General features: G+C 44.0%; 1 protein-coding gene and 1 long non-coding RNA gene across 2 annotated transcripts in view; both read left to right on the plus strand.

Moving 5' to 3' along the window:
* RRAD (RRAD, Ras related glycolysis inhibitor and calcium channel regulator) overlaps positions 1-9,059 on the plus strand; it is a 29,713-nt gene extending 20,654 nt beyond the window's left edge. Inside the window, exon 5 of the mRNA XM_077931721.1 lies at positions 8,854-9,059. Coding sequence (XP_077787847.1) covers positions 8,854-9,044 — 191 coding nt within the window. The 3' untranslated portion in view covers positions 9,045-9,059. The remainder of the gene's footprint in view (positions 1-8,853) is intronic.
* A 4,014-nt stretch (positions 9,060-13,073) lies between these two features.
* Positions 13,074-22,292, plus strand: LOC144328422 (uncharacterized). The gene is made up of 4 exons (XR_013393650.1): positions 13,074-13,821; positions 15,805-15,905; positions 17,961-18,080; positions 22,056-22,292. It is a non-coding gene; the product is annotated as an uncharacterized LOC144328422 (long non-coding RNA).
* Positions 22,293-23,834: the final 1,542 nt, after the last annotated feature.

Raw genomic sequence — 23,834 nt, forward strand, 5'->3', positions numbered from 1 at the left:
AAATTGCTTTGCAAAAATGTGTACGGTTGGCAAAACTGCATACAAAAATGAATATAGGAAGAGAAATATGCACAAAAATCCTGATGAATTTTCGCAATGACTTAAAACAAAACCTGCAATCTATTCCATGGAAATGGAAACTGAATTTAAGACTGGAAAAAAAGGAGAAACTGAAATGGACAAATTTGCCCATTCCTACTGTTTACTCCCCAGGATCTGTTACCTGAGCTGATTGCTTCACAGTGCCCAATGGAAGGGCTGGCCTTGTTATGCACTCCTTTGGAAACCCAGAGGTGAAATGACTTATTTCTGCCTAGTCAAGTGTCAGGGTGTATTTCACCAAGGTTGCATCTGAAAAAACAAGAGCTGTTTGTAGCTTGCTTTGTCATTAAATAAACAAATAAACAAATAAATAATAATAAATAATAAAGCAGTTTATTCCTGGCCTGATTCATCATCTCTCATGCTATCTCATTGCTTATGGTCTCTCCCTTTTCATGCTGCTGGTATATTTAGCTTGCTGTTATTCCATTTGGGATTAAAATCAATCTGCAAAAACGATTTGGCTTTTCGCCTGCTAAATGGATGCCAGGCAAAATGCTGCTCCTGGTTTGATATTTTTTTTCTTTGCCTGTGTGGGCATCTAGAATATCCCATGCAGCCCCCGAAAAGGAAACTAGCCTTGGCATTTTGGATTAATTCTAATTATTCTTAGCAATGGAGCAAAACAATTGCTGGATGTGGACCCATCAATGTTAAGCATATTTAGGTCCTGTTATTTTCAAAGGGCACTTCCACACAGCAGCTTATTGTGGCCCTAGTGCTACTCATATATGTACATTTTTTGCAGTGTCCACACAATGTGGCCTTCATCAAAATGCCAGACTCTCTAATTTGAAATGTCCTGTACACCCCTTGCAAGTGAAGGAGTTGTAAAGTGTACTTAACAGCGTAAGCAAAGGCTATCACTTCCCCATACAACACACGTACCACCAAAGAGGGAAAGATGATGGTGATGCTGTCTTCCACACAAATTTCAAGGTGATGTACAACAAAACAGCTTAAAAACAGAGAAAAGCAACACAGAAAATAAGAGCAGATAAATTTTAAAACAAGACAAAAAAGACCGCACACAGCTCCACACCATATATTTATGCAAATTCCATGCATATTTAAAGCCCATAGCTTTTCCCAAAGCATCCTAGGAATGGTAGTTTGTCAAGGGTGCTAGAAAGTGTAGCACTGTGAGGGGAAAACTAAAATTCCCAGGTTTCTTCAGGGGAAGTCATGCACTTTAAATGTGCATTGAATGTGCTTTAAATATATGGTGCGGATTTGTCGAAGGTACAAAGTTGGCAGGTAAGTATTATAATGTACCATGCAATTCAATAAACACCCACAGTTTTAAAAGGCAGTGATAAAACTGGGTGCTAGAGGTCACCTGCAAGAAAAGATGTTTGTGTGTGTAAGCAACACTCTTTGTTTAAAACAGAGCTTTCCAAACTGTGTGTCGCGATATGTTAGTGTGTCAGCTGCAGTGTAGGCCTGTTGTGCAGATGCTTCCCACACTCCTCCTGGGTCTGGAAAGAGGTCAGTTTAACCTCCAGTTTGCTAGTGAAACTGAATTACTGTGCTGCAAAATGATGCATTTCTAAAAGGTGTGTCACCAATACGAAACGTTTGGAAAGCTCTGGTTTAAAAGAATGGGAAGTCTCCCTTGCAGAATCTTTGCATGTGTCTCACATTACATCACACATTAGCTCTGCACTGGGAGCTATTTGTGTAAGGTTCTTCCTTCCCTCATCTACACACTATACCATTCTTCGCCAATGCACCTCCATTAAAAGGATTTCAGCTTGCAAAGCTCAGAGCAATTGTGAGACCTTAAAGAGTTGCTTCTAATCAGAATAGAGAGAACTAGAGTGGATGGAAAAGAGGTCTGTCTAAGTATAGCTATGACCCCATCCGCACTACACATTTAAGTAGTATCGAACCTGGCTCCCCCCGCCCCACAAAGAATCCAAGGAGCTGTCATTCGTTGAGGTTGCTGAGAGATGTTAGGACACCCCTAGTCCCCTCACGGAGCTACAATTCCCAGAGTTTCCAGGGAAGAGGGATTGATTGTTAAACCACTCTGGGAACTGCAGTCCTGTGATGGGAATGGGGTGATTCTCTTAGCACCCTTAACAAATTACAGTTCCCAGGATTCTTTGGGAGAAGCCATGACTGTTTAAAGTGGTGTGAGCCTGCTTAAAATGTACTGTGCAGATAGGTCTGCTAAAGGACATAAGAGCAGCCCTGCTGGATAGGGTCACTGGTCTAGCTAATCTAGCATTTTTATTCCTAATCAGGAGCGGCCCACAAAATGTCCCCCACCCATTCCCCACCAGGGAAGAAGGGGGTGAGTCAAGATCTACATCAGGAACAAGAGGGGAATAAATATCTCTTTGTGGAACTGCTTCCCCTGTGGATCCTGCCACCTGAGGCATTTGCTCAGCTTGCCTCGTGGGTGCGGTGGCCCTGTTCTCAGCAGTATCCAGCCATGTGTTTTTGACTGGGCTGGCATCAAGACTCAGCATGACTGGGCATCTGCCGAGGGCCACCAAACCAGCAAAGCTAATTGACAAGTCTCCCTGGACCTGCTCCTCTTCTTCACCACTGCAACTTGCCTGTTCACATGCCTCTGGCTCAGCCCACAGTGGTGGTGAGAAGGAGAAGTAACTGTGCCGCTGCCTGCTTGCTCAATGGTTCTCTGCCAGGCAATCAAGGAGTAATAGCAACGAGAAAGAGGAGGTGGTGATAATGGCAGCAGATGGGGCAGAGCTAGCTTCCCGACAGGTGGGTCACTGTTGCTTAATGGGAGGGAGAGGGACAAGGCAGCAGAAGGAGGCTGGTGCGGTGCAAACACTGCTGGTGCAGTGCAGGAGCACTGGACTGGCCCCACTGGTGTGTTTGCACCACACCAAACTTCCTGCCGCCTCTCCCCCTCCAACCCTCCCAGCAGAAATGACCCACTTGCTAGGAAACTAGTGTAGCAGATCTGCCTCACCCAGTGTGCCCCGTCTGAATGGCAGCAAGGGAGCAATGGCAGCAATCTTGCCCAAGGACCTGCATCCAGCACCATCTCCTGAAAAGTTTGCAAGTGGCCCTCAACCTCATTCTGGAACAGCATTTAAGCTTCCTGAATAATTCCTTATATACATGACAGATTGTGGACAGAATGTGAAGATTATCATCCAGGCCCAGAATCTTTCTGCTTTCACAGGGAGCTCTGCTACAAGGGTGCTGACATCTCGCAGTTTTGCACTTGGCAAGCTGACAGTACATTGCAAAAGGTATCCTGGAGTTCAATTGCTCTCATATGCAGACAACTATAATCAGGATAAAGGGTGGATTTTCCCCAAGCTCTCATTATTGAGCTCTGATGTCCAAGTAAGTCAGTGAGGAACCTGCTACTCATTTCAATCAGGGCATAACTATTGCAAAAGCAACACACCATTTCCCATGTTCAATTCCTGGCATCTCCAGTCAGCTCCTCTCTCTGAAACCTGGAGAGCCACTGCCAATCAGTGTAGACAACACTGAACTTGATGGGCCAGTGGCTTGAATCAGTATAAAGCAGCACCCTCCCCGTGAGAGAAGCCAACAAGACTATATCATTCTTATGAGTTGCTGAAGGAATGGGCATTAAGTAATGCCTACTGATTCAGCCTGAGACCCTGAAGTTACTCATAATTTCAAACTGTGAATACTGTAAAATTCCTATGCTTCCATCCCTTATGAGGCACTAATCATGGCAGCTAGGCATTAGCACTTGGGGCTGTGAATCATCACCCACTTTCCATTTTAAAAGACATTTGCTGAAAGCTTGAACAGCTCTTCAGTGAGTAACTCCAAACTCTGAATCCCCATGTGCAAATCTAAGGAAGTGGGAAATTGGTACTGTGAAAACATAGGGCCCAATAGAATTTGTTTGGAATGTGGATGGTTACCATGAAGACACTGGAAGGATGATTTGGATACAGAAGAATGGGAGGCCTTTACATTTTATGCACACCATCAAATGCTGCTAAGCGTTGAGGGAATAGCTAGTTGGACATCCATGGTTATTGTCAGGGACTGGACTGAGGAGGAATGGAGGGAACCGCCCCCACCCTCTTCCTGCACCTTCCCGAGAAGAGGAGGACAGTATAGATTTAGAACAGTGGTTTGCAGAAGGTCATAGTTCAGAAGCTGCAGAGAGGAGAAGCTGGGAAATATTGGGAGAGCAGCAGGAAGCAGCAGCAGGGGAGAGACAGCTGACGACTCATTGTCTCTAGAAAACATTCCTGACCCCCTAGGACCAGGCGTTGAGAGTAGTAGAACAGAAAGCTCAGAGGCAGAAAGCACAGGTCAGCCAGTGCAGGGGTGATGTAGAATAGAAGAGACTGAGGAGGTGGGACTTTACTTGGAGCAATGCCATTAACAAAAGGAGACCACATTCCTTCGTCTCTCTCTCTGTGAATAGCGAATAAACAACTTCGGTAAGAACTCTTCTTGTTTATCTGCTTCCTGGCTGCCACCATGGGAGGGATAGGATTCCCTGAAGTTATTTATGGAAGCAGAGATGGGAACAATTACCTTGAGGTTCCAGCAATAAATGGTCTACTTGGCATGCCAGAAGAAGTACTTTTAGTGTTCTTGATTATGATGGTGCATACACAGGTAAGAGAGTCAATGGGAAAGCATTAGTTAGTTAATGGGAGCAGATCCAAGTCGTGCAAGGCTAGCTGTAGGACAAGGTCCAAGGTCCATGTGTTCCTTTATACAGTAAAGCCCTGAAAGGCTGACACAAAACCCCACACAACAAAGAATAGAAGCTTTCCCATGCCGATCCACCCCCTCTTTCCCCCTCTTTTCTTCCCAACCTTATGGTGCAGTCAACACTAATGTCTCACAACAAATGAAACACAACCTGTAGAAAACACAACCTGAAAAAAGAGACAATGCATGTACTTTTGTAAACTAAGAAATCTTTAATAAAATTATTTTAAAATAAACAAACAAACATATAAAGCCCTGAGCAACTAAGGTCCAGGGTACAATTCTGAGAGTGGTTGAAGATTCAGTCCCACTTCCTGAGGAACTCAGGGAATTATGAGGGGGGGAATTGGGGGGTCTCCAACAAACCCTTGGCACCCTTAACAAACTAGAGTTCCCATGATTCTTTGTTTAATGTTGTATCATGGTGCTTTAAATTTATAGTGCAGAGGGAGGCTAAGCCTCTCCTACGCTACATTCACCCCCTTAAACATGCCCACATTTCACTGGGTGAAACTAGATAAAAATACAGTTAAATAAAGAAAGAAGAAGGAGAAATAAATAGAAAAGCAAGACCGTGAACTACGTTACAGTTCTGCTGCTTAAAAAAAAGAGAGAAGAGTGTATTTTGTTTTGTTTTATTTTAGTTCCTGGCACAAGGCTGGTAGCTGCAGCCAGATAAACAGAACAGTCCTTCCTTGAAAATATATTGGCACATACAGCAATGTGAATCAAAGCAGCAAAAATAGCCACTTGTCCTGGGAATGCACTGAACAGGCTCAGCTCTATGCCATCAAGGACCTGGTGCTAATGTAAGGCTTACCTTGCTGGATCAGATTGGCTCTGTTGCCAACCAGATTCCCCTAAGAAGCTCATGAGCCGTCCTCAGTCATCTGCCGCAAGGACCTGCTGACTGGAGATATGCAGCTTCTGGTCATGAATGTTCCCTTCAGCCCTCCCTGGCTGGCAGCCTTGGGTAGATCTATTTTCCAGGAATTTGATGAATTTTTTCTGTAAAGCCATTGAGGTCAGCATTCATTGACACATCTTATGCCAATGCATGCCATAATCTAATGGCACATTATTTCACAAAGAACTGCTTATGTTTGTTGTGGGCCTACTGTGTTAAGCAAAGTCATTGATAGACCTTGAGTTTTTGGCTTGGCTGTCACTAAGGTGGAAAGCCATCCTTCTCCAACCTGGTACCCTCCAGATTTTGCTGGGCTACAACCCTGACCATTGGACACGCTTATTGGGACTGATGGGAGCTGTAGTCCAATGACATCCGGAGGGCACCAGGTTGGGGAAAGCTATGGTAGGCCCTGCCTGTTGTTGGTTCTGGCTCCACCTACTCTTGGCTTCTTTCCCTTCTGCCCTACCAGTTCCAGTGGGTCCCAGTCACCACTGAGCTTTGTCAAAAGCTTTTGGAAAGATCAAGTACACGTACTGACATTCTCCACAAACTCTAAAAAGCTAGAGAGACAGGAGACTTTGGAGAACTTCTAACAGGCAAAAAGCAGGGATGGGTGAATTTATCAATTCCTGTTTCAGTTTCTCAGTCTGAAGTGCACATTTCTGGTTCAGTTTGCAATTTATTTTTTTTAAGTCATTGTGAAAATTTGTTAGCATTTTAGTATACTAATATATACTTAAAGGTAAAGGGACCCCTGACCATTAGGTCCAGTCGCAGCCTACTCTGGGGTTTCGGCACTCATCTCGCTTTATTTGCCAAGGGAGCCGGCATACAGCTTCTGGGTCATGTGGCCGGCATGACTAAGCCACTTCTGGCAAACCAGAATATATACTTACCTGAATGCAATTTTGCCCAACACAGATTTTTGCAAGCAAATGTCGTTAATATAATGCACCTTGGCATGTTGTTATCATCAATATACTGTAATGCCTTTTTGTACACAGTATTTGGTTGGAGAACCGCATCACAAAATTCAGAGAAGTGAGAATTTAAAAGGATAATTGTACTTTGGTTCATTACTATTGTTTCAGAAAGTGTGAATTAGGTAGGTTGTCATCAAAGCTAGAACTGAACCAAATTTCTTTGCTGTCCTTTGTTACAAATTGGGCAGGCCTATTCAATCATCTTCCTCCTTTTGTCCTCTTTTTCCTAATCTTGCACGGTTCAGGGCTAACCATTTTCTGCTGAACACTAATGTACCATCACACACATTCCCCCTCTTACATTCTTAATAGGATGAATGCTTTTATAGGAAATGAGGGACGAGGAGAGTAAGATGAGTAAGTATTCATTCCATAACAGGATCAAACCAAGCATGAAGTGGGCAATCCACAGTTGGGTCTCCTGATTCCTCCCCCTGCCCTTAAAACAGTGTGTGTGTTGTGGGGGGTGGTAATCAGAGAAGCAGCAGTGGTCCTGCATTTTATTCCTAATAAATAGCTTGGGACGGGGGCAATTTGGATCAGGAAATGGAGGGAAAGCATTCAGCAACTCCTCCACCAGCGCCTCTGCGCTTATCAAAATCAGAGCACATCTGCAACTGCTTTAAGAAACAAATTCTCATGAAATCACGGCTCTTCTATGTCCTGTGAAGTTTGGCCCCAGATCTCTCTGAAGTTTGGCCTCAGGTTAGATTATAGCACATCAAGGATGGAGAATTTACAGCAGGCCTCCAGGCTAGGGCTGGACGATATCTGGTTTTCAACATTGCGATATATCACCAGCTAAAAATCACAATATACTGCTATATAACAATGTTTGAAATAAGCATGGAGCTATGTAGGGGCATTGGCTAGCTTCACGGTTTTTCCCACATTGTGATTTTTTGCATAGCACACACACATATATCATGATTCACAATATATTGCCGGGTCAAAAACTATGAAACCAATAGTACGATATGGACTTCGAACCGGTTTGGGGTGGTATATCAATACATCACCCAGCCCTACTCCAGGTCTCTCTGGCTGGTCCTTGTGACTCTCCTGAGTTCATACCTCCTCCACATCCAAATCCCTCCTCCTTAGGCTACACCCATCACTGGCCTTCCTTCACACCCTTCTCTAGCATTTTTGCCTTACTAAAATGTGTCCTTGACTCTGATTATGCACCTTGCTTGCCTGGGTGGATGAGAGAGAGAAAGAGGGGTGTGTGAACACATGTGGAAACTAAGCTATTGTACAAAGTTTACATTAGTTGCTCTGCCCACTTTTGCCTCTGGCCCCGCCCACCACCGTCATGTGGCCCCCAGAAGGTTGTTCAGAAGGGGATGTGGCCCTTGGGATAAAGAAGATTCCCTGCCTTCGTAGTACACCATTTCTGCTATGAGGCATCGGTTCCCTCCTTCTTCCTTGTTCCAATCAACCCAGCACTGGGTACATACTAACCTCATTGATTAAATCACAGAATGACTCATTATATCGCCCAGTCAAGCTACTACCCACCTGCGCCCAAGTCAATCCATTCTCCAGGTGTGTCATCACCATCATCTTTAGCCTCTTGGATATTTCTCATTTATAGGAAGCAATGCCAGCTTCAGAAAATGCAAAAGCCGAGCGTTCCATCCAGACACACGCTGCCAGCCGAATGACTGAGACTTGATATGATACAAGCAATTTGTTGCAAATTGCCCACATTTTTTTCTCTGCTGCACTTCTTTTGACAGCGACAATAGTAAACCCTGTGTCAGACACAGGTGTGAATCAGACAGGGGCTGAAAAGGGAGAACGTTCTAGTCTGAATTAGCTGGAGCACATCCGACGGTGACGTCACGCGGGGGATGAATCACTGAAGTGTTTATGGGAATAAATTGTTGTGATCTAACCTGCTAATGTGCCTGATGCTGCGCTGCTCCGTTCCTTGGAAATAGCCGATCTATTGCAGATGATGTCATTTCCCATATAATAAAGGTTTAAGCCAGGACAAGGGTCTCTGATTTTAAGGTAGCCATTGCAACAGAATTTGCAAAACAAATGTATAGAGATATAAGAACATATGAGGGAGGGTTTTTAAATTGGGCTGTTTTTTGTTTTATTATGTGTTTTGTGTTTTCATATTGTGATTTTGTGTTGTAATTGCAGGTATAGGGCGGTATACGAATATAGTTGACAACAACAACAGAAGAGCTTTGCTGGAGGCGACAGATGTCCATGTAACCCAGTATCCTGCTTCCAGCCTGCTCTGCATCAATAAAATAGATCATCTTCATATAATATCAAACTTTATTTTGACTTCTAAATCAATCCTTTCCAGTACCTCTGTCAAGTCTTGAAGAAATCTAAATATCTCTGATTTGTGGAAAAGAGGGACTGAAAAGCAATATAATGCTATACTAAGGAAACAGCGGCTCTGAGCATATGCAAAGCACTGTTCCCTCAATACATATAGTAACTCGAATGGGACCCTCTCGCTTGCAGTTTTAGGAAAGAACTTTAATATCAAAGGCAACATTCCAAGGCAGACTCAGGCTAGTATGGCATGGCTCAGAAAAACAGAACTAAGTGGTTACTATTATGGGGGAAAGGTCTATTTCTGCCAATCACTTGTGGATGGCCAAAAGCCTGCAGTGAAAATGTTTGCTTGCCGAAGTAGTTATTGTGGATATTATTAACTAGCATTAGAAACATAATGGCATTTGATTTCTGCTTTCTTTGCAACTTCACAGTATATGTGCTGTATATAAAATAATGAGATGGGATTGTCATTGTTCGAATATGCACACTGGTATCTGTTTACCTGTAAGCACCCCCCCCCCAAAGTAGAAGTTTCTCATTCTACCAGATTTGCACAAAACAGCAGCCGTGTGTGTGTCTGTGTTTGTTGCTCCAAGCCAAGAAACCTGATGTCCATGGGTATTTGTTTACATGTGCAGCTACACCTTTCATGATCTAGCATGCTTGCACAAAAGAGCAGTCCAAAATAAATAAATAAATAAGTGATGCCTCACTCCAAACTAGGGCCAGAATGCTGACCTGACCAGAACGCAGGTTTACCATTCTGCATAAACTGCTTACATCTGATTAGGATCAAAACTGTCCTTTTACAGCCCAATTGCAGTCCCATTTAATAGTGACAGGCTGCACTTAAGAGTCACATTCAAAGCCATTTTCAACTGTTATGCTTTCATACCAGCCTCCCCCCCCCCCCCCGAAGTCAAGAAAGGACACCAAGTCACATATTTGGGCTGCAACCAATCCAACTAAGGAAATTAAAGGCTTGGGGAGTTGTTTTCCAGCAAAATTCCATAGTAACAAAAAGTAAGAAGGCAAATACAGTTGAATGGAAGCTGACTTCAAAATTTCAGCACCTGCCTCCTGACAGATTATTCAGATGGCCATCTTGATGTTGACTGTCCTTACATTTAGCAGAGTTTCTCATTTAATGAAACAAGAATGGGCCACTCTCACTCCCCACAAAAAACCGCTGAAGGGAACCTTACATGGATTGGGAATGTGACTAATGTGGTGAGTGTTAACCCTTTACCCCCCAAGTTTGGGGAGGAGGTGATTTTTGGTGGGGACATGGTACTGGAGCTTGTTTATTTTAATTGTTTAAAATATGCTTTCTTGGACCCAGCCCTCTCAAGGTGGCTTATAATAAAAAGAAAAGCATAATTCCAATAATATACAATGGTATTAAAAAGACATTGGGAGTTCAGTACCACATTTGTATAACGTTATTTTAAGCAACTAAAAGGAGCAATAGGAAATTGCTAATTTAAAAACCGCAGCAATAAAGAAATAGAGTTGACCCATCCTTTCCCACAACACAGTTCCAATTCACCTCAGTGCCAAAAAAACAGCTGTTTTTCCTGCCTACTGTGAACTGTTCATGTGGCTGCCTAGACTGAAGACACTGCACAATTCTCTCCATTTTGCAGTGGTTCCTTGGCAGGCAAATCAGGATGGAAAGAATTGCCTGAAGGTAGGTTGTTGTTGGAGCTAGGTAAGGAAATGCAGCTTCCCTAATAGTCACTTTCTGGGTACAGGTACCAAAAGATCCTCTTCACATTACAACCCACTGGAGTTGCTGCTCAAGGCAACTTCCAAACAAAGGAGCTTCTCATGCAATCAAGTGTTTTTTGACATCTACACAACATTGTCACAAAAATGCTAACCACGTTCCCCCTGTTTAATAACAATTGACCCTTTGGGGCGGGGGTCCAATAGGCTTTTTAAAAACCAACCAAAACTTGCTCCCAATGACCCATTTGGGATACCTCACTGACATATTTACAATATTGAGTCCCCGTTTGGAAGTCCTCTCAGTTATTCAGAGAGGGAGAACTAGTTGTTTTGTAAACTGCCCTGTGATGGAAGAGTGGTATAGAAATGTACTATATGTAAAGAAATGGTTTAATTTAGTTTTAAATCTTGTCATTCTGAATGAGTATAGAATTGGCACCTTTAATATTCTGATTTGGCTCTTGTGCAGGAGATTGTGGAAATTATTCAGTGAAGCTTTTTATAGCATGAAAATAAAGTAATGGTGCAGCTGGCAGAGCAGATGGACATCCTTTGTGTGCTCAGTCTGCTGCTGCTAAACACATGAGAGAAAGCCCAAGAAAAGGTGGCAACTCTAAGCACCCACTATTAAGTTCTACTTGTAGCACAAAACTCACTTTTTATTTTATTTTATTACCATATAGCATGGATGAAGAACCTGTGGTCCTCCAGGTGTTGTTGGATTTCAGTTTCCACCACCCCTGACCATTGGCCATGCTAGCTGGTGCTGGTGGGAGTTGGAGTCCAAAAACATCTGGAGGGCTGCAGGTTCCCTGCCCCAGCTGTAGAGATTAGGGCCTGAATGAAAAATGCTTTCCATCTATTTTGCTAAAATAGCAATTAGCAGTTAAACAAATGAACCTAACTGTGAGAGGTAAAAAGAACAACCATTAATGGAGAAGATATATAAGCACAGTGTGTATTTTTAAACTTTTTCCATCCTCAGATTTATTGTAACACCTTAAATAAGGCAAATATTTTTTCTGGACTCCCTTCTCAACATGTAAAAGTTTACAAGTTTTAGCAAGATCCTTCAGATTTATGAACAAAGTTTCGTCTCTGCCTTGGCCCACACAAGTTGACTTCTTGTTTGTCTGTTCCAAGACTTGATAGGTATATGTTTTAAGAAGGAATTCAGCAAGCTTTTGGGCAAGTTCGGAGTTTCCATATTACTTAAATGAACATGCTTAAGGCTGTGTATTAACACATATACCGTATTTTTCACTCTATAACACGCACCCGACCATAACACGCACGTAGTTTTTAGAGGAGGAAAATCTGTAGGAATGCCACCCGTAGGCATACCCTCCATAACACACACAGACATTTTCCCTTACTTTCTAGGAGGAAAAAAGTGAGTGTTATGGTGCAAAAAATACGGTACATTACATTTCAGGGGTTGGGAACCTGTGTTCATCCAGATGTGCTAAACTACTGGCTTTAGACCATCTTGCTGGGGCTGATGAAAGTTGTAGTTCAGCACAGCTGGATGAACAGAGGTTCCCAACCCCTGAAATAGATTGCCCTTTGTCCAGTATGATACCTGGCCACTCAAAACCACCTCTGCCATTGGCTTTGATCAGTGAAGGATGTATGACAGGTCCCAAGGCTTTCAAAGTGGACTGGAAGTGAGCCATTGACCCCAAGGCCTCATGAGGTCCTGCACTACCACCCCTGCCAAAGCATGATCCTTGCTTCAGTCCCCAGTGCTGAGCAATCTGGCTATGAATGAGGCAATGGCACAAGAGTATGAAAGCAGAAAAGCAAATAGAAAGGGTTTTCTGCTATGAGGAAGGCATTTCTGAAACACTGGAGGATATGATATGTCATAACATGCCTACTAAGCATCCTCTGCTGAACTGTTTTGGCTTATCTAGTTGACACCTCCACCTCTCTTATTTATCAGTGGGAGATCTTTAGATGAACAGCTCAGAGCAGGTTGGCTGGCACACTGTTGTGCTGCCTGAATTTCTCCTACCTGCAGTGCTTGTCAAAATGAGCAATCCCTGCTCAGTTCTACTATGCAAAGTCTGAAGGTGCTTACTCAACAAACTCAACATCCCTTTCTGGCGCATCAGTCAAAGTGCATTGTAAGGATGATCCTCAATACACAGTGGCGTGGCGTGGGGGGTGCAGGGGGGGCCGGCCGCACTGGGCGCAACATCTGGGGTTAGGGCAAATCCACAGGTTAGGGGGCGCAAATCCACGGGTTAGGGGGCGCAAATCCACGGGTTAGGGGGCGCAAATTACTTGCCTTGCCCTGGGTGCTTACAACCCACGCTACGCCACTGTCAATACAGGTAAATATACTAAGGCCTTTTGCATAAATTATTGCTAGATACCACCATGAGATTGCACTATATAAACGTGGGTGGCGTTGTGTGTCTATTATAACTGGGATATAATGAATCCCAGTTCATTGGGCTTGTAGAAGAGCACCATTCATATAGCTAGAATTTTGCTTGCTATGCTGACAGCAACAGCTCCCACGGCCAAAGAGACAAACCATTTTATAACTGATCAGTGGCTTGTCTCTTTGGCAGTGAGAACTACCATAACAAAAAGGCATGCAAAGTTTCAGCTGTGTGCATGCAAGCCTGGGTCTATATTGTTGTGAGTTGAGGGGTAGTTAGGCTGTATGCCTGAGTCCTTTCTAATTCCTGGATCCAGCAAAGGTTCAATTACCAGAATAGCCTGGCCAGTTTCTTGGTAATAGCCCTAAGAATGGGTTGTTAAGGTAAGAAAGGAAGTGGCTCTGTGCCAGAGGGCAAATGGGTGGGTCCCCTTCTTTACCTGGCTGTTCATGAGAAGGACAAAGCACAGAGTTGTGTGTGTAATCAGGCTGCAGGCCACATGCCAGCCAAAGTTAAAAGTGGACGGAGCAATAAATGTACAGGAAGCTTGTTTCTACCCCCAGTCACCCCCACTTCCATATCCTCCATCCAGGCAAGCAAGAAGCATGGAGAGAGTTCAAGGGCATATTCCAGCTAGGCAAAAATGCTGAAGGAGAACACGAAGCAGGGCTGGGGAGGAGTGTGATCTGAGGTGAGTCCCGAGGACTGGAGAGAGATGCTTGGAGCCTGAGGCTCCCAATGCATGCTCTGCCCTGGTCCATGTGGGTGACACATTATGCATAGGTGTTATCTGATTTCATCAAATTGGCTTATTCTCTGTACTTGCATTATCAATCCATTTGTCTCTAACAGCTATAGCACGCAATTAGTGTGCACTTTCTGTATGCACTTCTATTTAATAGGTATCTAAAGTACAAGTGGATTTTTAAAAAATTCAGATCAATGACTTGCAGCGACTTATTTTCGCTTCTGGCTTATTTAAATTGCCTTGATTTAAATCCATCCATCCTGATACAAAGGACTGCTGTGAGATCAAAGCATATGTCCACGAGTTTAATTTTTGGCATCACTGAATGCAGTGGGCCAGGCTTAGGCTGGATTTACCTCATTGTGTCCCATTGAGAGAATCTGTTTATCCTGAGCTGTTAGAAAGCCATTCGAAAGCTTCCGTCAGTGTTCGCAGCTGGTAATTTGGAAGCACAATGCAATTAATGAGGAGTTCAGTCATGGGCACTTGGCAAATGAGTGCGAATGGAAGTGGAGGGGAGTGAGAAAAGCAAATGTTTTGGCACAGCACTTGCTAAGCATCTTTCAGACAATGACTCAAAGCATGTGAAACACTGTGGCCCAGTTGTAAGTAAAAGCCATGTTGCCATGCAGCCAGGTGTCTTACTTACCAGGAAAGTAACCTGTTCGGGGATCCAGAGCAGCACGTAAGTTTCACAGTTTGCCTGGTTTGGCAACAGGAGTAACCGGTGTGGTGCACTCCAGAAGGGACAAAACTGAACAAACCAGTGTACAACTTAAGCAGAAAGGAACGCGGGGGGGGGGGGGTTGCCTTCAGGTCAGGATTAGACTCAACTAAGCATGCCAAATATAGTAAAATAGATAATAGCAATTAAACTCAGCTTTCACAATAAGCCAGGCTTGCTGGCTTATCTTGGTTTATTAGAATGCTACTCCTGATTCACTCTCACCTGCCATCCCACTTTTTTTCCTGCCACCTGTCCCCTTTGTGGTGGTAGCAGTGGCATCCTCTGCTTTGCCCCTGATGCCTCCCCCCCATTCCTTTTTTTAAAAAGTTACTTGCAACTTTAATTTACTTCTACTTCTAAGTTTAAGCATCCTTTCTGGCCACCGCAGCCAACCATAGCAGAGGCACAGGCACCCTCCAGGCCAATTCACCCAGAATGCCTCACTCTGAGAAAGGAGCAAGGATTAGGCAGGCAGGAAGATGTAGAAGCAAAAAGTTGAGCCCTGGCCTCACTGGCTGGCTGGGGAGGTGATTGGTTGGCTAGCCCACCCAGGAAGGAGGTGAACAGGATGCCAGAGCGTGCCATTTGCAGCTCCGCAAGAAACAATTGGCTCATTTCATCTCAGCGTTGGGCTGGCTAGCCTTGCTTCTATGATCCTCTGTTTAAAGGATTGAAAATGAAGTGGGGGTGGGGGAGTGTATCTGAATTATGACAGCAATAAATGCATAGTCCAAGCCTGGGGGGGAAAGGCCTTGGAGATATCTGCTTGGAAAGAAAAAGGAAATGGAAAAACCCCACGCATAGTACACCAACATCCATACAAATTAGATAAGGAAATGCTCATTCTTAATAGAAGCCTAGCAGCAGTGGCAATGTTCTAGGACTTTAATGAATGACACATTCCCCCGAGTGGTGAAACTTTGGGCTAGATGTTGAGAGGAGGAAGAGAGTCGTGACTGGCCCTCTTCATCATGTCTTCTGAAGAGGCAGACACCACCCCCTGTAGCAAAAGGAAGGAGCCTCACTATAGAGGTCACCCCCTCCAACTCAGTAAGCTCCAAAGTTATTTTATTGCTCATTGACACATGAGACCAGACACATGCACACAATAAAATAAAATACAAGATAATACCAAAATAAGTGCATACAAAACACATTACCATAATGAGATCTGATAATTATTTTCTTTTATAAACCAGATATCCCAAAGTTCTGACAGCTGCAACACGATTTTTAAAAACAAGAAAGCATGCATGTTTTGCTGTTACAAACGGAACAGTTTTAACTGGTGGAACACAAGGTCTGTGAACAATTAACAGCGGCTACAAGGGGTGTGGGCAGGGGCATACAAAGTGGGGGGCGGGCCACCCCGGGTGCCACTCTGGTGGGGGGTTTTGACAAGATGGCCCCTGCCTCCCCCCAGCGGTAGAGTGGCCGAGGGCGTGTGCAGTCAGTTTGGGCACCACTCGCACAGTGTCTGTACAGGCTGCCGCTCTCGTGCACTGTCCGTACGGGCGTCCATATGGGCTGCCTTTCGCACAGTGAGCGTACGGGCTGCTGCTCTCACGTGCCATCCATATGGGTGTCCGTATGGGCTGCCTCTCACAAGGCTGCTGCGTGTGTGCGCTCCATATGGGATGTCGCACATGCACAGGCCATACGGTCGCTGTGCAAGCGGCAGCCTGTACGGATGCCACATGCAAGTGGCAGCTCATATGGCATCGTGCGCGCACACTCTGTACGGGATGCTGCACATGCACAGACCATACAGATGTTGCGTGTGTGTCTCCGGGTGGTTCCCCCTGCCCCTTGGCGTCCTGCCCCGGTTGCCAGAGAGGGTTCCTCTGCCACTGGGTGTAGGGAAGTGTTTGAATTAGGACCATGACTCTAGAGACCAGAGAGAGGGGCTTAACCCTTCTCCTCCCCCCCATACTTCTAATCTGAAATCACCTCACCAATGCTTCTCTTTCCCCAGCTAGGAAAAATTGGCATCCGTATATTTCTCCACACATCCCATGCCCCCTGATTTCAGCATTGGATTTTAATAAGGAAAATGGTATGTTTGGAGGGGGAGGGCTAAGCCCTCCTCAGTGCTTTACTGTGAAGCTCTCTGATTGGCTGTGGAGTAAATCACTCTGTAGCAAGTGTGGAGAACCTTTGGCCCTCCAGATGTTACTGACCTGCAACTCATATCATCCCTGTCCATTGGCCATCCTTGCTGGGGCTGATGGGAGTTGTAATTCAGCAACATATAGAGGGCCAGAGGTTTCCCCACACCTGCTTTACAAGATTGTTGTGAGAATTAAAACGGCTAGGGTTGCATTCTTAACCCCGCTTCCCTGAGAGTAAGCAACACTGAATTCAAAAGAGGGTACTTCAAAATAAGCATGATTAGGATTGCACCATGATTCTGCATGTGTTGCCCTGAGCAATTTGTAGAGAAGAGCAGGATGCAAATTTGATGAATAATTAATGGAACTTTTAATCACAGTTGGTCATCTTTACGTGTGCCCCCCCCCAATCATCAGTGTTGTTTTTGTGGAGGGGTGTAAAACTGAATGGGGAATGAAGGATTCTTTCAGTACAAACGGATGCTGTTTGCAATCATGTATGAATAATGCTGTAAATGTCTAGATTCATCTGATGATAAAATTGTGGGGCTGTTGAGAAGATGAATCTGAATAGTCTCAGATGCAGCCCATGCCATTTGACCAGCTATTATATAACCACTAGAACAGATTGTACTTCTGTAATCTTACGTCACAAGTTCACTCACAATGGTTAACTCCTGTTGCCAAGAGAACCAGGCAGAGAGAGAATCAAACAGATCTGCAGGGAGAGCCCAGAAATGGATAATCAATGAAGGATTGAGTTATCAACACAGCTTCAGCTCACTGGAAACTTTTGCCAGGAATCCCTTAAACCAGTGGAAGCCCCTTCATGTGGGACACAGAATTCCATCAATGGAGAATGCAAAATTCCAGGGAGGGCCAGGATCCATGGGGGGCTTTTTTCCTGTCACCAGCCAAGAAATAGGAGGGTTGAATGCCCCCTTATTCAAGATGCATAAGCCTTCCAAAACCCGTTCTAGACTTGAGGTGGGTGAATACAGCTGTCAATGTTGGTTTTTCTCATTTTTCATTTTTCCAATCTTATGATTAGTTCTCCAGTTTTCAGTTTGCAATTGTGTAAGGCCTTTTGAAAATTTATCAACAGTTTTGTGCACATTTCTCCTAATAGATACATTTAAAAGACAATTTTGCCCAATACACACATTTTTGCAAAGCGATTTCCCCTCTTGTGATGCATTTCTGCATGTTATCTTCAATAACATGTGCAATTTATTTTATCCTAGCAGTTGCAGCTTAGTTCACATTGCTTGGCTGAAGAGCTGCACTGCAAAATTCACAGAAGTGCAAATTTCAAAGGAAGGCTGTGTTTCAGTTCATTTATTGTTTCAGAAAGTGCAAATCAGGTAGGTTCACCTTTAAATCAAATTTCTATTCCATCCCTACTGCCTATGGCCTTGAGTTCTGTGATGGGATTTCTATGATGACATATACATGTAAATTAATACATATCTGAGTTCATTTTTTTTATTGATAACTACAACGATTTATGTGTATCAAACAGAAATACCAATACCAGGCCTGCCAACTGTGATGGCATGACAGCTGAGCTAACATAGTATTATTTTGTGTTTTGGGAGGAAGATGACAAATAATGTTCCTATATTAATCAGTCAGAGGGACTTCAGGCATCATACACAAAATTGATCAAAAATTTCTCACTTAAATCATTATGTCCCCCCCCCAAAAAAAACACCCCTGTTGCATATTGAGCTGGTATTGTCTGTCTATTGGTATAAAAAATAAAATTAATCCATGTTGCGAAAGAAAGAAAGAAAGAAAGAAAGAAAGAAAGAAAGAAAGAAAGAGAAAGAAAGAAAAACATTTGGGGGGTTTTTGCCCAGTTTTGGTGTTTGGTTCCTCAAAATTCACTACCTGTAGGCGCTCCCACCACAGAGGGATATAAATGTCTTGTTTTGCAAAATCCCCTCCATAACAGTTTGATGCACATTCTGGGTACAATGTTTCCAATCACAGTTGGGTATAATGCCCTCTATGGATTACTTAGAATTTGAATTTTCGGAGGCAGCTATTTCCCAAATTGCCTATTCAGTCTGGTATGTTTTGGAAGAGCTGTGGAGAACTAGTGAGTAGGTTTAGGCCTACTTTGTGGAAGAGGTTTAGACCAGATGGTCCAATGAATCTCATTTTAGACTCAGCAAAAAATAAATAAATTTCATCTTATTTTTGAATCCTGTTTCCTGGTTCACAGATTCATTTTTTAAGTATGCATTGGCCTAATTACCCAAGGCGCGAAGCAAGCCCATTTTTAGCTATCTACTGTAAAGTAAGCATTGTTGCTATTCTTACTCAGAATCAGCACCATGTGTCATCTATTCCCACACTAGGCTAATATTTAGTAAGGTCACAGGGTTGGCTAGCCCTTATCAAACACATTCCCTGGAAACTTGGCAGGAGCTCCACTTTGAAAAGACCTCTGCAGTGTAGTGTTGGTTACCGTTGTTAGGCTTCCTTTGCTTTATTATGGGTGTCCTTCCCCCCCCCCCCGCCACCGCCGCTTCTACTCAGTGAATTCTGATAAATGCAGTTTTTAAAAGAGCAGGTTAATGAAAAGCTGGTCAAGAACTATATGTTAACCTGTAGATTTGCCACCTTTTAAATGAGCTCTGCTCTTGATATGTGGATAATTTAGCAGGGAAAGCTTTCCCCATTACTTTTCTCTGTTCCAGGAAAAGCTTCACCTACTTATTTCATGCATATCAGCCTGCCTTTAAAAGCATATGGGGGGGGGCACAGGATCCCAAGCCCTGAATTAACATTTTCCTCCCTAATAATGGTCTTTGCTGCCATCACCACCCCACTAGGTTCCTTCTCCCCAGCATTGATCCCTGATTTAGAAAGTTTCCTTCCTTCCTTCCTTTCCTTCTTCACTTGTTATATACCACATGATTTGAATCGTAGGGCGCAGAAGAGCAGAGCTGCACCCCTGGGCCCTCACCTCTGCTGCCATCATGTCCAGCTACCCCCTTCCCTTTATCCATGCACTGCAGGGTGCATCTGTTATTGGAAGGTGGGAGATAAAGTCTGTGAGCACCTAGAAAGGAATGCTGTGATCACCAATAGTCAGCATGGATTCCTGAAAAATAAGTCATGTCAGACTAACCTGATCTCATTTTTTGACAGAATTACAAGCCTGGTAGATGAAGGGAACGCAGTGGATGTAGCCTACCTTGATTTCAGCAAGGCATTTGACAAGGTGCCCCATGATATTCTTGTAAAGAAGCTGGTAAAATGTGGTCTTGACTATGCTACCACTCAGTGGATTTGAAACTGGCTGACTGACCGAACCCAAAGGGTGCTCATCAATGGTTCCTCTTCATCCTGGAGAAGAGTGACTAGTGGGGTGCCACAGGGTTCTGTCTTGGGCCCGGTCTTATTCAACATCTTTATCAACGACTTGGATGATGGACTCAAGGGCATCCTGATCAAATTTGCAGATGACACCAAACTGGGAGGGGTGGCTAACACCCCAGAGGACAGGATCACACTTCAAAACGACCTTGACAGATTAGAGAACTGGGCCAAAACAAACAAGATGAACTTTAACAGGGAGAAATGTAAAGTATTGCACTTGGGCAAAAAAAAATGAGAGGCACAAATACAAGATGGGGGACACCTGGCTTGAGAGCAGTACATGTGAAAAGGATCTAGGAGTCTTGGTTGACCACAAACTTGACATGAGCCAACAGTGTGACGCGGCAGCTAAAAAAGACAATGCAATTCTGGGCTGCATCAATAGGAGTATAGCATCTAGATCAAGGGTAGTAATAGTGCCACTGTATTCTGCTCTGGTCAGACCTCACCTGGAGTACTGTGTCCAGTTCTGGGCACCACAGTTCAAGAAGGACACTGACAAACTGGAACGTGTCCAGAGGAGGGCAACCAAAATGGTCAAAGGCCTGGAAACGATGCCTTATGAGGAACGGCTAAGGGAGCTGGGCATGTTTAGCTTGGAGAAGAGGAGGTTAAGGGGTGATATGATAGCCATGTTCAAATATATAAAAGGATGTCATATAGAGGAGGGAGAAAGGTTGTTTTCTGCTGCTCCAGAGAAGCGGACACGGAGCAATGGATCCAAACTACAAGAAAGAAGATTCCACCTAAACATTAGGAAGAACTTCCTGACAGTAAGAGCTGTTCGACAGTGGAATTTGCTGCCAAGGAGTGTGGTGGAGTCTCCGTCTTTGGAGGTCTTTAAGCAGAGGCTTGACAACCATATGTCAGGAGTGCTCTGATGGTGTTTCCTGCTTGGCAGGGGGTTGGACTCGATGGCCCTTGTGGTCTCTTCCAACTCTATGATTCTATGAAAAATGCCTGAAGCAATGGGGCATGGGAAAACTCAGTGAGGAGGGTTTAGACTCTTCCACCCATATATCCCTTCTGATCTAGCTCAGGAGTAGGGAACCTATGATGCTCCAGATCATCCTGTAGGCCATTGGCCATGCTTTCTGGGACCCAAGTTTCCCCATCCTTGATCTGGCTCCTCTGCTTTATAGGAGGCTGAGACATACACATCAAGAAACAAGCAGGGTTGCCCACCCCCCATGGATGTCTAGATTTGCTCAAAGCTCTTAGTGGTTGCCTAGAAAGTGCAGCCAGGCAGCCATCTTGCCATTCCCACAGGAAATTAAGCAGGAGACTCTTACTGATTGGCTAACAGATGCTAGACTGTTTCCAAGCCATTTTTTGCACATCTCTCTTCTCCCCTCTCATCCAGGTAAACAAACTGGCACCGAAGTGTGCAAAGTAAGAGGGATGAATGTTGTGTCATTTGAAAGACATTAATACTATGAAGAATCAGGACAGCTTCAGGGACTCACGTGGAAGTCACTGTGTCCTTTGTACTGTTTATCTTTGGTGTTTGCAGGCTGCTGATTGCCTTTCTATCTGCCTCCCTGCGAAGTGGTGGTGTCAACACTCCCAACCAAAATAAACTGTCCTGACTAACAAAACGGGATAGACACTCTTCTGGCTTAGCGGGGAAGGCTTTTAATAGCAACCCTTTGATTTCAGATATAAAAACAGTGAGCTATTTTTGGTGCAAAGAGCCCAGGAGACTTTCGTGAACGTTGGCCTGTGACCACTTTCACATATATCGCTCGGGACTGTCTGTCAAAGTTAACTGTGGTCAAGAATGCATTTACTCTGGCCCAGCAGCCTACAACCTTTCCAGGCACACAGGGCACCCTTTCAGTAGGAGTGGCAAGGTCCAAGGCCCCACTCTGGGGAGCATTCAATGTGAAAATAAAACACCACAATGTTTGTTATGGTTGTTTCATTTTATGTCTCTCTCACAACAGTAACGTGAAGACAAATCCATCACTACCAGCAGTTTTGGTTAGGGGTATGGACTAGGACAGGGGTCTGCAACCTTTAAGACAAAAAGAGCCACTTGGACCCGTTTCCGAAGGGAAAAAAACTGGGAGCCGCAAAACTTGTCATTATAAAAATAACTTTTTTGTCACTTTTTTATTATTTTTGTTTGACCCCTCAGAATTACTCCTCCTCATAGAAATAAACGTTAAATTAACAAGTTACCTTTTGTGTGTGTGTGTGTGTTCTTCACTCCCCTTCAAAACAGTGACCAGCGTACAGCGTACCCTTACAATGTAGCGGGCGGGCGGGAAGGTGACGTCGGGAATGTGCGTGACTAACGCACGCACCGCCCCATGCGACGTCACAGCCAGTACAGCGGCCGCCACAGTGGGGAGTGTTGGGGTGCACAATGCGCCTCCTCCCCTCGCTAGTATCCGCCCCAGGGCCGCGGCAAAGGTGTAAAAGAGCCTCATGCGGCTCCGGAGCCGCGGGTTGCAGACCCCTGGACTAGGAGCTCAAAGTATGTAAGATAACCCTCCTGAGCCTTCTAGTTGCTGGAAACAACAAGATCTCTGGCTCCTTGTTCTCTGAAATTGACAGATTCACCCACCCCTAATTCAAACTGATGAGTTTTAGTCATAGGTATAATATGTACACCGGTCAGCTGTTGCAGAGTTTTCTGGAAAATCTCTAGCAAGCAAAAGCACATGGCTTCCCCCTTACTTACTGCATTAAGGGGAATCCCCAGTTCTCTTTCCAATTACCAGCATAAATAGATCTCTTAGCAGAGCTATTATGTATCAGATTACCAGGACATTCCACTTACAAACATGCTCCTTTTGCTCACTACATTTAACAGACACCAAGTCATTCTTGGTTTGTCTATATTCTTAATACTTTCTGAATAATCTGAATTTCAAAAGTATGGCCCAAAGCAAAAATATGTTTGAAGTCAAAAGAACCAAGGCAAGCACTAACTGTTTTTGTAGCAAACTGTATCCTCATTTATTGAGTAGTGTCAAGTGCTTTTTGGTAAAATTCATCATCATCATAACAGTATGTTTAACTATATATATATATATATATATATATATATATATATATATAGTTAAACATACTGTTATGATATATATATATATATATATATATATGCTTTCGTAGATTTTCACGGGTACAGGAATGCAGGTTTTGGTGTCCTCGGGTGTCTTCCCGTGTAAAAGATGGGGTGTCTAGGCGACGTTTCGACGAGGTCTCACTCGTCATCTTCAGGCTGGTGCTTTCGGCTTCTTGTTACTGGAACAGAGCTCTGTTCCAGTAACAAGAAGCCGAAAGCACCAGCCTGAAGATGACGAGTGAGACCTCGTCGAAACGTCGCCTAGACACCCCATCTTTTACACGGGAAGACACCCGAGGACACCAAAACCTGCATATATATATATATATATATATATATATATATATATATATAGCAAGATCTCTGTTCTCATCTTTACAGACAACAGGACATTTCTGCTAATGTCAGCACTGTGTCAAACATACCAGGTCATCCTGTGAGCAAGAACGGCTGGCTTCATGTAACAGTGTTACTGTTAACAATTTTGCAATGCTCTCCTATTTTCCAAGTACTTTTGCAGTAAACTCACTTTATATCTTCTTCAAGCGGGGAAGTGCATTGGCACATAGAGAATTGGGAAACAGATCAGGGCCGACACCTCTGCTGCCAGAAAGAAATAAATAAAAAGAAACAGTGTTCCATGTGCTAT

The sequence above is a fragment of the Podarcis muralis genome, chromosome 7 (genome assembly GCF_964188315.1).
Source record: "Podarcis muralis chromosome 7, rPodMur119.hap1.1, whole genome shotgun sequence".
NCBI classification, from domain to species: Eukaryota; Metazoa; Chordata; class Lepidosauria; order Squamata; family Lacertidae; genus Podarcis; species Podarcis muralis.